At 45.3% G+C, this 12865-nt stretch overlaps 1 protein-coding gene across 2 annotated transcripts in view; it reads left to right on the top strand.

The window, feature by feature from the left end:
• The first annotated feature begins 3008 nt into the window (after window positions 1-3008).
• CHRDL1 (chordin like 1) overlaps window positions 3009-12865 on the top strand; it is a 43968-nt gene continuing 34111 nt past the window's right edge. The window contains exons 1-4 of one of the 2 annotated variants that reach the window (XM_062584846.1): window positions 3009-3292; window positions 5941-6087; window positions 8056-8168; window positions 12067-12160. In XM_062584846.1, coding sequence (XP_062440830.1) covers window positions 5991-6087; window positions 8056-8168; window positions 12067-12160 — 304 coding nt within the window. In that variant the 5' untranslated portion in view covers window positions 3009-3292; window positions 5941-5990. The remainder of the gene's footprint in view (window positions 3293-5940; window positions 6088-8055; window positions 8169-12066; window positions 12161-12865) is intronic. The other variant, XM_062584845.1, reaches the window with a different exon arrangement.

The following is a 12865-nucleotide window of genomic DNA, read 5'->3' as shown; positions in this document are numbered from 1 at the left end:
GGGCACTGGCAAACTCTGCAAGCCCAGTGAGGGTCACTCTCCAAGATGCAACCTTCAAACATCGCGTTCACGCACAATGTCCCACAGGCATCACGTTGTTCTGGCACTAACAACCACTGCACTTGCTGTGATGCTGTGCCAGGTGAAGGTGCATGACAGGAAACAAGAGGCAGCCTCTGTACATGACCATGAAAGACACAGCCTGAGTAGCAGGGCTAGGATGAGAGCTAGGACATCCTGCCTTTAAGCCTAGGTTTCCACCACATTGCCCATCCAGCGAGTCCCAGCCTGCACCTGAAGGAAAGGCTCTTTTAGCCTCTATGCCAATTCTCTGCGACCTAGATCTGCTGAGTGGGAAAAGGGCTCAATTTTTATGGAGTGAAGGTCTCACACTGGAATTAATCTCTTCTAAGGCTGCCAGACACCGTCATTTTCAGAAACAGCCTTACAGACTGCAGCAGAAAGTGCTGGCATCTATAAAGACTTTCACAAGGCACTCCTCAGGCCAAATAAGGAATTTGTCTTTACAGAATCTCTCGGCAAAAGAATTCAGGTCAAGAAGTCTATAGAAAATATTTCGTTCCTCATTACTACTGCACTGACTATGCATAGAGTACTGCTTGAAGAGTTACAATTATGTTGTCCTTATTTACACATATTGGGCTTTGCATCAGCACAGAGAGGGAAAAACGTGATGAATACTGTCGAGATGAAGTCTGACAGAGGGGAGTAGCTGTGTTAGGCAGGTTGTCCTGGAGGATGTCTGCATAGGACACTGCCCAGGTACAAAGCAGCACCTAGCAAAAACATGCAGATGCTACAAAACCTATCTCTCAAGGCTGCCTGCAAGGACCCACAAATCACAAGGATTTGTTATTTCGTTTCTTCTCGAGAGAGACCTACAAATAGTGCATTTTATTTTCAGTAGTACTGAAAGAAGCAGATACTCACATTCCTTACGAAGCTGGAAGTCCCTAGGCACTTTTGCAGATCCCACCGCATGTATGTTCACTTTGGCTGCTGCCATCCTGACAGAGATTGTCTAAACAGTGACTTTAGCAGCAGAACAAAACCCTTGCAGATCAGAGGCCCAGCATGGAGAAGCAGCCCTTATCCAACTGTAGTAACATGGGAATTCAGGAAGAGAAAAGAAAACATTCTGGAATTTGGACAGGACATACAATGCTGCCTTTTCTCTAACGAAACATCATTTCAATTATATTACTAGAGGCGTTTTAGTATCTCATTCACTCCTCAGAAATGTGATGCCCTGTCAATTTAGCCCCCTCTACACTGTAGGGAATGGCTTATTTTTTGGTTCCAAAAAAAAACTACCCCATATGGAGTCACTAGCACAACTTCAGCTCCCTGCAAAGACAGTGGAACAAAAGTGCAGAACTTCACTTGTAATTCCTGCAGGAAATCCAAGAAACGTCTCTGATAATGCAATCCAGTTTAAATTTACAGCTGTCAAGGGATGTACAATCTACCACATGTCTTGCTGGACTGTTCCAATAAAAAACTGCTTTCCTTTTGCAATGTGATCTTTATTTCTCTTGACTTCACTTACCTTCACTGTTACACCCTTCACTTACTTCTACATTGCCTGGAGACATCTGAACTCTAACTTCTGGCATAAGACCAGGATATCTGAAGCGATCCTGGGGTAGGATGTACTAGTGCTCCTGCATTCAACTGGCTCCCCAACAGCCGAGGGCAGCCCCTAGGAAAGTCACTCCAGCCTGTGTCAGCGTCAGTGGGAGGACTGAAGCTGGCTTTGGGTCAGGCTCTTTGCTGAGTGCGACAGAGTTGGTTCAGTCATCGGTCTGGGTCTATACATTATTCCTATGCAGTTAATCTCACAGGCTGAGTCCATGCAATTCTGCATGGGAAGAGCATTTCTGCAGCCCCACAGATTGGAAGGATATATGTACATGCTTTACTCTCCATAAGCATGGACATACCTGTACACCTGAGCTTGCACAGCCCAGATTCCCTGCCTTCTGATTCAGTTATCATTTGTTTTTGCATTTGCCGTTCCTGCTTCTCACGGTGGCTCCCCCAGAGCTGTCAGTCTGCAGCAGGAGCCACCATATCTATGACCGAGAGCTTCAAGTGATGATTTTTCCCTCTGGAACAAGGATTATTGCCTGTGCATACCAAGTCAGAGAATGACAGACACAGAAGTAAGCGTGGAGCAGTGTTTTCAGGATAATTAGCTTCAGAACATGGTTTCTCTTTCTTTTCCTTTTTTAATAGTAAGAGCTAGAAAATCACTCTTCACTAGCACACAGCCCTGCTTACTCAAGAAGCCACGCTAGAAAGCACTTAGCAAGTCATCTACTCCATCCTCAGGCCAGCACAAGGTTTCACCTACACTGTCTTTTCAATATTTGTCCAGCCTAGTTAAAACGGAAGAAACGAAAGTTGTGTTCACCTTCCAGCTCTTTGAAAATATCTACCAAGACTCGGAGGTGTGTGACCTCCCCAAACACCCTGCTCCCGAACTCGGGGAAATAGGTTGCAATCTGTTTCTCCTCGCGACGTCTCTTCGTACCTCACCCTTCTTCTCGGATCATCTGTCAGGGGTTCCCTCACTAGCACCAGGGGCTACAGCAGGACGGGACCGCAGGGTCTGACCACGCACACAGTGTCGTGAGTCGCGGGGTCCGTCTAGTGCCGCCAAAATCTCCGGGCGACCGTGGCGCCTCCTGGCACAGCAGGGCAGAGCGGGGGGCGCGCTCAGAGCCCGCGGAGGAGGCACCGCGCCCCCGCCTCCGCTCCGCGGCCGCGCCGCCCGCCCGGCGCAGGCTCCTCCCCGGCCCTTGTCAGTCACGGCGCGGTGCCCTGGCGCGCAGAGGGGCGCGGCGGACCGCGGCGCCGGCCGCAGTGCCCCGAGCATCCCCCGGCGCCGGGCCGCGCCGCGGCCGGTGGCAGGTGTCCCCCGCCGCGCCGGCCGCCACCTCGCGCCGCCCGGCGCTGCCCGCGCCCGCCGGCGCCGCGTCCCGCCGGCCGCCGCCGCCCCCTCGCCGCCTCCCGCTCGGCGCGACCGCAGGGAACATCCGAGAGCGCCGGCGAGCGCCGCGGGAAGGTTATGGCACCGTGAGCGGGAGCGCGGCCGCCGCGGGCAGAGCCCTGCCGTGCCTCGCCGGGCGCGGCGCAGCGCCCCCCGCCGCGGCTCCCCCCGCCGGAGCCGCTATTTCCCGGGAGCTCCGCAGCGGCCGCGCCGAGCCGCGCCGTGCCGAGCCGTGCCGAGCCGAGCCGAGCGCCCTCCGGCCCTGCCTCGCCCCAGGTGCGTGAGCTTTCGTCCCCGGGCAAGACGCGCGGCCAGGCGGCCCCCGCCGTCGGGGCCGCTGCCCGCGCAAGGGCGGCGCCGCGGGGCGCGCCCGGCGCCGCGGCCGCACCTGGCCCGGCGGCGCCGAGCGCCGCTGCCCCGCCGGACCCGGACCCGGCCCGCGGCGCCGCGGGGGGGGGGGGGCGGGGGCTGCGCGCCGGAGCCCCGCGAGCCGGCGGCGCTGCGCGGCCGCGGAGCAGAGGCGGCGGCGGCTGCCCGCAGCCGGCGCTCCCGCTCGGCTCCGGCTCCGGCAGCCCGTCGCGGCCGTCCCAGCGCCGGTTTCCCTGCTCTGCAGAAACGCGCTGCTGACGGGGCGCCCGGCGGGCAGGGCCCGCGAAGCAGACCCGTGCGCCCGGTGCGGCGGCGGCTGCTCGGCTGCGGAGCGGCGCCCGTTCATTGTTTTGCCGAGTGCGAACCACAGCAACAATTCACAGGTTAATCCTAACTGAGAATGTTTTCAGGACGTTGCGCTTTGGGGGAATAAGGGGGCTGTGCTAACAGTGAAAAGTGTGTGCTTGTATTTGGAGTAACAGCAATACCGAAATTGAGAAAGACATCAGAATCGCCTTCCCATCTCTGTTATTAACGCCTCCATTTCACCTCACCGCGCAGCCTTTCCGAGCATAAGCAGTCCAAGTTGTAAAATGTTCTTCCTTTTGAAGACCTGACATTTAAAATGGGTGGATTTCTGAGCGCTTTCTAACCGAGCTAACCGATCTAGCAAACAGGTAAAGAGCTGCACAAAGGATTATTGTGCTCCGTTTATAAATACTGTTTGCTTAAGCAACCCCCAAGAAGGCCAGAGTATTTAAACATTCCCATTTCTGCCAGTCCCACTGATGTGCTACTGTTGTTTTCAGTGCAGGCATGATGTCCCGAGACTAAACCGTGAGCTTATCATTTTAATCATGTTCTTAAAAGTTTGTTCAGCGTACAAACGTCCTATGTGATTTGAACATGTTGAAAGGAAAACATGACTTAAGCTTTTCTTCTGAAACTGGAATATTATTCTCTGCTTCCAAAATAAATGGAAAATTAAAAATCATATTTTGTTACTTCATAGGGAGTGTGCTTTTAAAATAGCATGATGCTTTTGAATGTTTTCAGATGCACTGTGCATTATTTTGAATGAGCCTTTTGAGTACAGACAGAGTAGTTGCATAGATTTGATGAGTCAAGGAAGACGTCCTTTTTGGTTGGGTTTTGGGAATACTGAGTGGAGAACCCTTAAACAGTAAAGGCAATAAAAACACCCCAGTAAAATCAAATGATCCCCTCTTTCGTACCATATCCCAGGTCTCACAGAATAGTCCTGCTAAGGAGATGGGTTTTTAAGCGGTTGTTAAACTTGCAGTGACTTCTTTAAAGTTTGAATAACAATTCAGTTAATTTCTCTTAACGGTCCATGCACTACTAAATTCTGAATATACATGTATAATAGATACTACTGCTTTGGTTATGTGTCAACTGAAACCTCTTCGTGTATGGTGCTATTATTAACATGAAATCTGAAGAGGTCAAATTAGTTTACAAAGCAGATTGTTTCTTTTTCCAATAGTGAATCTTTTTTTCACTTTCATAAAACTCATTGTGAATCCACTTCCAGGCTGTTCAAATCAAAACCAACCCTCTTCAACACTGTAAATTTTGGACAAGTCTATTTCTGGAAGATAATACTTTTGCAATGAATTCTGATGAACTGTAAAGCACCTACATATTTCTTAATTTAGCATCTTAGATTGGCTATTAAAAATAAATAACTTCTACTTTAGTTAATTATTCACTCACTTTGGTCTTTTTATTATAAAATAATTCATCTTCAAAAAGCCAGAAAAAGATAAATAGAATGGTGCCCGCAGCCAGCACAGTGCCCTCCCTGCACCTCGCAGACAGTAATACATCAAGCTGTGCTCCTTGTGCAAGGTCTTGATAGTAAAGATCTACAAGAATGAAGATGGCGTGTCATTCCCCTATTGAACTTTCAGATTTCAAGGCAGTGAAAGAGTTAACACTAGGAAAATTAATTATACACAGTCCCAGAACAATAGTAGTTGGGAGATGGGTGGGGGGTGGATTCAATAATGGTGGAAGCCCATTAGATTCAATGAGGAAAATTCCCATTGACTACAGCATGGCCAGCATTTCACCCAAAATACGTCCTTCCACTTTGCAGCGCTAATGTACTGGCTATATTTATGGTTAACTTTATTAAGAAGCAAACATGTTTCAACTGACACCTGTATTTCCTTAGTTAAATCCAAAAGAGCTGCTCACCAAGAAAATCTCCCAAACTATTTTTCTCATGAAAGAGAACTTTAAGAATTTAGCTTGCTTCCTTTCTGGGTTTCTCTGCTTTGGAACAAGATAAGGGCTTTATAAGGTATAATATCTGTTTTTCAGCTCTCTTGAATGGGAATGAGGTCCATTCTCCAAATATGAAATGATCTAAACCTAAAGCTGTTTCTGGTAAATGAAGATGTCTGATAAAGACAAATTTTTTTGGTTCTGGCAGTTTAGGAATTCTATGTGCTGGCTGAAACTGTGTCAGAGAACTTAAATATCTTCCAGCTTCTAATTTAATTCTTTTCATCTTTTCCTTCCAACAGCTCAATATTCTCTACTTTGGAGGCTCCTTCTTTCATTTTCGTTGATAAAGATGAGAAGAAAGTGGAGATTGGAGAATTCTCATTTTATCTTTTTCATTGTGCTCTGTCTCCTTTTCATAGATGGAGGTAAACTAGAACAAGTAAAACGTAAGTAACCTTCAAACAAAGCTGTCACATTCACTTGCATTTGGAATTTTCCTTCTGTTTGACAAATATGGTTCCAAAAAGATCTTCAAAAAAAAAAAAAAATGCGCTAAATCATGGAATTGCACTCAAATCTCTCTAGCATTCTTCCTGCTTCTAATCCTTCATTTAGTAGAAACAAGTCACACACAGGTTTGGGGAGCATTTTCCTAAAGCCATACAGGTTTCATTGCGTCCTAAAGAACATAACACATCAGTTGAAGAATCTGTTTAATTTCAAATGCTCTGAATCAGGAGAGTGCTTAATTCCATTTTAGTGACCTCTATAAACATCGGACGGATTATCTGGATTTTGTCCCATGTGTAAGACTATTGTGCTGAGGTTTTCAGCTAGCGTAAAGCTCTTCCAAGACAGCTCTGTTGTGTTCCAAAAACAACCTCATATGAACTGGATTAGATATATCCGTTGAGAAAATTAAAGGTCTAAGCACTGTCAAAAACTTGATGAGATGCATTGAAAACAACACAAACAAAGCAAAGGGAATATTTCTACAAAGTCTCTCATCCATGGGAGATGTTAACACATTTCAGAAAACATGGCAAGGAGGAATAATTACCCAAATAAGTCTGTAGGAGTTATTGATTGCTACAGCCTTATGAGCAGCTATCTAGAATACTTTCCCCACCTGTACATGCTGGGTCTTGGCCTTTCTCTTGCAAAGGATGTTGCCTGCACTTGAGCAGTAGTTAAAAACTTCAGTCTCAGTGTCAGGAGATTCTGCTTCTAAGCAGATAGATGAAAAAAAAGGGGGGGGGGAGGAAAGGGAGGGGGACAAGGGTTCAGAGAAGGCCTTCTTACTGGCAAGAAAACACTGTGCAGGTATCCCTGTTCAGAGAAAGCAGTGTGAGAAATATCAACTTCCACTTCAGCCAACTGTTTTTCCAGTTCCTGCATTTCATTTGTCAGGCTTTTGTGTGAAGTGAAAGCAGATCACTTCACTGTTGCTATTAACATCCCTACCTCTTGCTATCTTCTGTTAGCCCGGTGAATGTTAAATATGTTTCTTTCTTGGATTATCTCTTGGAAGAGAAACAGTTTGTTTGATACTCTGAAGTATCATTTATTCTGAGAATAGTGAATCAAGCTGAGCTTGGACATCATTAAGATAACAGCAAGTACTTCTCTCATGGAAATTTTGCCATAATAAAACACTTTCTGTTGAAGAGATTTGAGTTTTTAATGTGAAACTATAATGTGACAGGAAGAGACGGGACAGTAATGTCTAGTAGGTAGGTGGACTCCTGCAAAACTACAGCTGCAAGATTAGAAGTGCTTTCAGAAAAGCAAGATCTTAAATAATTTGGAAGCTGATGCATATATAAGTCAACAGAAAGTGTTTTGAAACGCTATGACAAGCTGTTACTTGGTTGGGTTGTTAAAATATGGTGGTACTGAGTATGCACTGTAAATACAATGCATGCATCTTCCATTTGTAGTCCATGTGTTCAAAACCTCTCTGCAGTAGAGCATGGGCTTTTCCTGAGTTGAGGCAGTTGCTTTGGCTTTGCAGTGGAAATGTTTTGTCTTCTATGAACCTGTCTGAGCAATTGAGAGCTTTAATTTTGTGAGCGAAACAGGATCTGACCCTACATCTTCCACAGCTGAAAGGCTAAGCTCACCCCATATGAAAGCCATTTTGTCAGCTGTTCCAGGAGCTGCAACTTTGGAGAGGATGGGGAGGTCACTTCATTTACTTTGGTTTGGGAAGTTAGAAAGCATCAAAAATTAAGGGCATCTAAATTTTAAAGTGTGATTCTCCAGGGAAATAAAAAAAAAAAGTAATTCTTCACTAAATTTTATGCATCTTTCTCAAAGATAGCCTACAGAGAACGCTGCAGACATAAAACACTTCTCAAGCATGTAACGGGATCATTTCTTCACTGCTCTTGCAATTCTTCACTGTTTTACAGATTCAGATACATACTGTGTGTTTCAAGACAAGAAGTACCGCGTAGGAGAAAGATGGCATCCCTATCTAGAACCCTACGGCCTTGTTTACTGCGTTAACTGCCTCTGCTCAGAGGTAGGACTGCTCAGCTCCTGCTCTTACAACTTCTTCTGCTTGCTTAACTGACTAGAAGCCTTTACCTTGTATCTACACCCTGACAAAGCCCAGACTTCGTTTTGCTCTCAGGTTCTGACTCCTGCTGGGTTTCCTGGAAGTTGCAGGAAATAGAGGCAGATGATCCCAGCCCAGGGCAAGCATTGACAGAGAAGGCTGATACGCTTGCACATACGCTTCCCCAGGACAGACAAAAAAGCTCCCTAACTAGCCACAAGCTCTGCTTATTGCAGAGCGCTACCCCTCGAATAGCCAGATCCCCCTACATACATGTAATCCTTGTACTTTCACCAACATGGAGGATTATGCAGAGTCCAAATTTGGTTGTGTTTTGATCTGAAGACAGTGCCCACATCTTCTGAAAGGCATTTCCACAGTCAAAGCATCTGCTGCCTTAGTGTGCTGAAGGAACAGGCATGGATATCATCATTCACAAAAATCTCAGAAAGAAGAATGAGACAATGAAAAATGAGAAAAGGGCATGAGGAGCAGAGGGACTTGGCCAGGACTTGAAAGGACAGGCCCTTTCGCTGCCATTAGTTGATCCCTGATGCTAAGGCACAGCAGTTGTAGACCCCTAACCATGTCCTGTACAGCTTGGAGGGGGACAGGAAAATGAAGGCAGAATTTGTCCTTTGGAGTACTTTAAAAATGACTAAACAATAAGGGATCTTAATCACTAACATATGAGACACTCCAGATGCTGAAGTTTGCCTTCTGTATTTAATGTGAAATAAAATCTTCTTGGCTATTCTCCCCCCTGCAAGTGTAAAATATTGGGCCCCTGTGCAGGATTTGCTCTGAGGGATCTGCTACTACACTTCTGTGCAGAGATAGACAAACAGTAGTCCCACAAGCTTGGCTGCATCTCACATCTGTGCACAGAGCATCTGTAAGAGCAAAAGCAGTGTACTAGCAAGAGGAGGAAACGTCTCCCTTTAAAGCTAAAAGGAGTTTCCATTCACTTTTGCTGATCTGTATGTGAAAGCTTTAAACTCCCTCAGAAACAGTGTGTGGTAAAACACTCATTAAATTGCTGGAAGGCTGTGCCTTGGGTGGGGATGAAATCACTGGAAACCCTAGAGATGTGGATGCAAATCATTGCTCAATGATTTTCAAGAAGATGTTAGAGAGTCTGGAGGGCTGGGAAAGCACATATAACCCTCCCCTAGAGAGCAGCACTGCTGTGATCCAGGCATCCCCACGCACTGCGAGGGGCCAGCAGGCGGAATGCGTTTTATTTCTTTCCATCTCATATGAATGTGGAAGACCAGAGTGACAGAAGAGGGCAACAAGGGAAGCAAAGATGGAAACCCTGCTTGTGGTAGCTGTCAGTACCTGCAGCCTGGAAGTGGCTCTGGGCTCCGCTTGCTCATTCACCCTGTTTTACCTCTGATGCATAGTGAGGGTGCAAAATATAACTAGAGCTCTTTGCAGCAGCAAAGACACTGGGGGATCAGTGGAGCAGGATTGTTGCCTGGGAGGAAACCCCCAAAGAGCATCTGCAGCATTCAGCCCTTTCTTTGAGCTTTGCCTGGGGCAAGAGAAATGCCACCAGAACACTGGCCTACAGTGAGCACTCCAGGTCAGCAGGAAACTCTAAGTAATTCATAATATTAATAAAATTATATAAAGTTTAATAAAATTACATAAAATTATATAAAGCATTAGATAACATTCCACGACCACAAGCACAGACCTTATAACATTACAGCATAAAAAAGTGAAACTAGAATGTGTCACAGACAACAAATAAGAGAGAGCTGAGTGTAACCCACTGTGACTCCCTGGCAGGAAACCGGTTAGGCAAAGGACACGTACGGAGTGTGGACCAGCCTCTAATCCCTCACCCTGGAGAGACCCTGGGGTCTTCATCACCACTGTGACCAAGAGGAAAAATTCCTTTGCCAGCCTCAAGCATCATGAGCGATATGAGTGTCGCACAAAACAGGTCATATCAGCCAAGCAACCGAGAGGGATCTCTGCATCTTCCCTAAACAATTCCCCTCCAACCCAGCACACACACTTCCGATATTTAAGAAAAAGGCAAGACAAACCTAACCAAACAGAGGTGAAATTATCCAGCACGGTATTAAAAAATATTCTGGGTTTGTGTGTGTAGTATTGTATTTTTATAAGTTAGAATTTACACACTTAAACCAGAATAAAACTAAGCATAATTCAGTGTTCTCACTCTGTTCCCCTTCTCCTCCCCCTCGCCAAATACACAGTGTAGACTGTTGACTGTTACTGTCTGGGAAATTAAAGCACTCACAATTTGCCAGATCATTATTTCACTCTTTAAAATAGAGCAGCCTCCTGCTTGTATTCAAAGTCAGATCTGCAGACTTCAGGGGCTAAAATAAATGCTCTTTGCACTTAGCAAAAGAAGAGAGAGCTGCATGGTTATTCTCTGGGTATCTGAAGCAGAAACGCTCACCTTGGCTCTGACTCACAGAGGCATACAGGAGTTTAAGTCCCACTTGAGTCAGTAGGGTTTGGTCTCCCAAATATCTCTGCGAATCTAAGCATAAGATGAATCTCATTAAGCATAAGAGCCATTAAAATAGTTTGGTCCTGCTGCAAATGGCGGAGCACTGTAGGCAGAACTGAGAAGAGAAGCTGGCCTGCAAAGCTTTTATTATAAGTGATCGTACACAGAAAGTAAACATACGCATCAGGAGGTTTTGCAGAACTAGTAATTAAAAGGGAAGGGAGGCCCTGGTGCAAGGAAGCCTGCCAGCCTTTCCTCTGCACCAGTGCTTTAAAGGCTCCCAGGTGAGGGCCGGCTGGCAAGGAGCCCTGCAGCCCAGCGATGGTCCCTATCTCTCAAAGAGTCTCCAGCCTCTGCTCTGTAAAGTCAGTATATTTAATTTCAATCATCATATTGGAAACAGATGACAATATCACTTTTAGAGTCTTTTTTCAAGATGCACAGACATAGTTTATGTCTGTAATAATCTTCTAACAGGATGATTCTAGCCTGTAGTCTGCAGATACTTAGGAGTCAATGGATTATTTTAAAGGAGATGGCTAGAAAAGCCTATACATATGAAATCTTAGTCTGCACCTCCACTGAAAACATTTCAATGCTCCAGAAAGCATATGAAAATGAAGTGGCTTGACTCCTAACGCCACCCAAAACTATAGTCATAGTATAGCATCAGTGCTCATGCATCAGCTTTCTTGCTACAAACATGAGCAACTTAGAGCTAAATTAGGAGGATGATTTATCTGAAACGGATAGTCTTCTAATTACAGACACTGGAAACTGAAAATTCCCTATATTTTAATTATAAGTCAAACTTAGATGTGGTCAAATAGAATATTATGTTAATGACACGAATAATGAACACTCTTCTTAAGACTTGCTCATATTTCTTAGAAAAATGGCTACTTACCAACTGGTGTTCTTTGTCTAACAGGGAACCCATAAAATGAAAACAAAAGACTCTCCACAGTTTTGAGGAAAAATTAGACGCAATTGTCTCCTGCAGTCTTGAACTAACCCTCAGTAGGGGATATCTCAGAAACCTACTATTCACTATCTATGTCTTAGCTTTGCAAAAGCAATTCTTAAGAATAATCTGCTCAAAAGAAAACACAGACAAGGATTGTTGGAATCCATTTTTAAGCACTTCCTATGATTTTAATGTTTATATGAGTTTATGCTACATTCTGACCTTCAGCATAAATTCAGAGGCAGTGGAAGTAGTCTGGGCTTACCCTAGTGTAAATGAAATCAGAATGTTGTAAAGAGAAGTATTTGTTTTTGAAACTTCTAGGTGTGGGATGGAGAGCACAGAAACTTCCAAGTTGGCCCATTGCATTAAAGCATTGTATTATGTTCCACCTGCAGAATGGAAACGTGTTGTGCAGCAGGATACGATGCCCAAGCCTACACTGTCCTTCTCCTGTGCATGTACCACAGCTGTGCTGCCCACGATGCCCAGGTAATATATATTAATGACACACAGTCCTTTCTGAAATAGCTGTTTACTATGCTGAGTAACAGCAATCATGAAATGTCTGTGCTGTAAAATTTCCATGAAGTAAATGCCCTTCTATACCCACTCAGGTCATGAGGAAGGCTTGTTCTGTAGCAAGTTATAGTATTTTCTACGATAGTTTCTTTCTAGAAAATCAGAAGCATAGGTTTTGAAAAGAGTCAGCTAAGCCGCTAAGTCCAAACCCTTCCAACCAGGCAGAAGGTAGCAGAGGTTCATCACCAGGAGTCCACAGAGCATCCCCTCCCCACTCCTTCCCTGATCTCTGAGCTCTGTCACAATAAACACCCTGTCCCACAGCCTTCCTACAGTTTCTGCTTGGTGCTTTTCACAACAGCAAGCTAAAATACATCATTACTTGCAACAGTTCTCTGTTAATACGTAATTCTAAATTGCTGTGGCAAATGTGCATTTGTATAATATTGCTATACAACCACTCTGCTAACATTTGCCTTTTACCTCTCATATCCAGGCATTGCTTCGTAATTAGTAGGGACTGTTGTAAATCACAGAAGCAGTGCTGTGGAAATTTATGACTATATAAATCCAATTGGGTACTGTATAGTAAATTCCTCCAGACTGTACATTTATTATATGCTCATTATTAAGAACCACTGTATGAAAGAGACTAGGCAGGATCTTTCATAAGGC

The sequence above is a fragment of the Rhea pennata genome, chromosome 11 (genome assembly GCF_028389875.1).
Source record: "Rhea pennata isolate bPtePen1 chromosome 11, bPtePen1.pri, whole genome shotgun sequence".
NCBI classification, from domain to species: domain Eukaryota; kingdom Metazoa; phylum Chordata; class Aves; order Rheiformes; family Rheidae; genus Rhea; species Rhea pennata.
The sequence above is the reverse complement of the archived record's forward strand: the minus strand, read 5'-3'. Positions and strand labels throughout refer to the sequence as shown.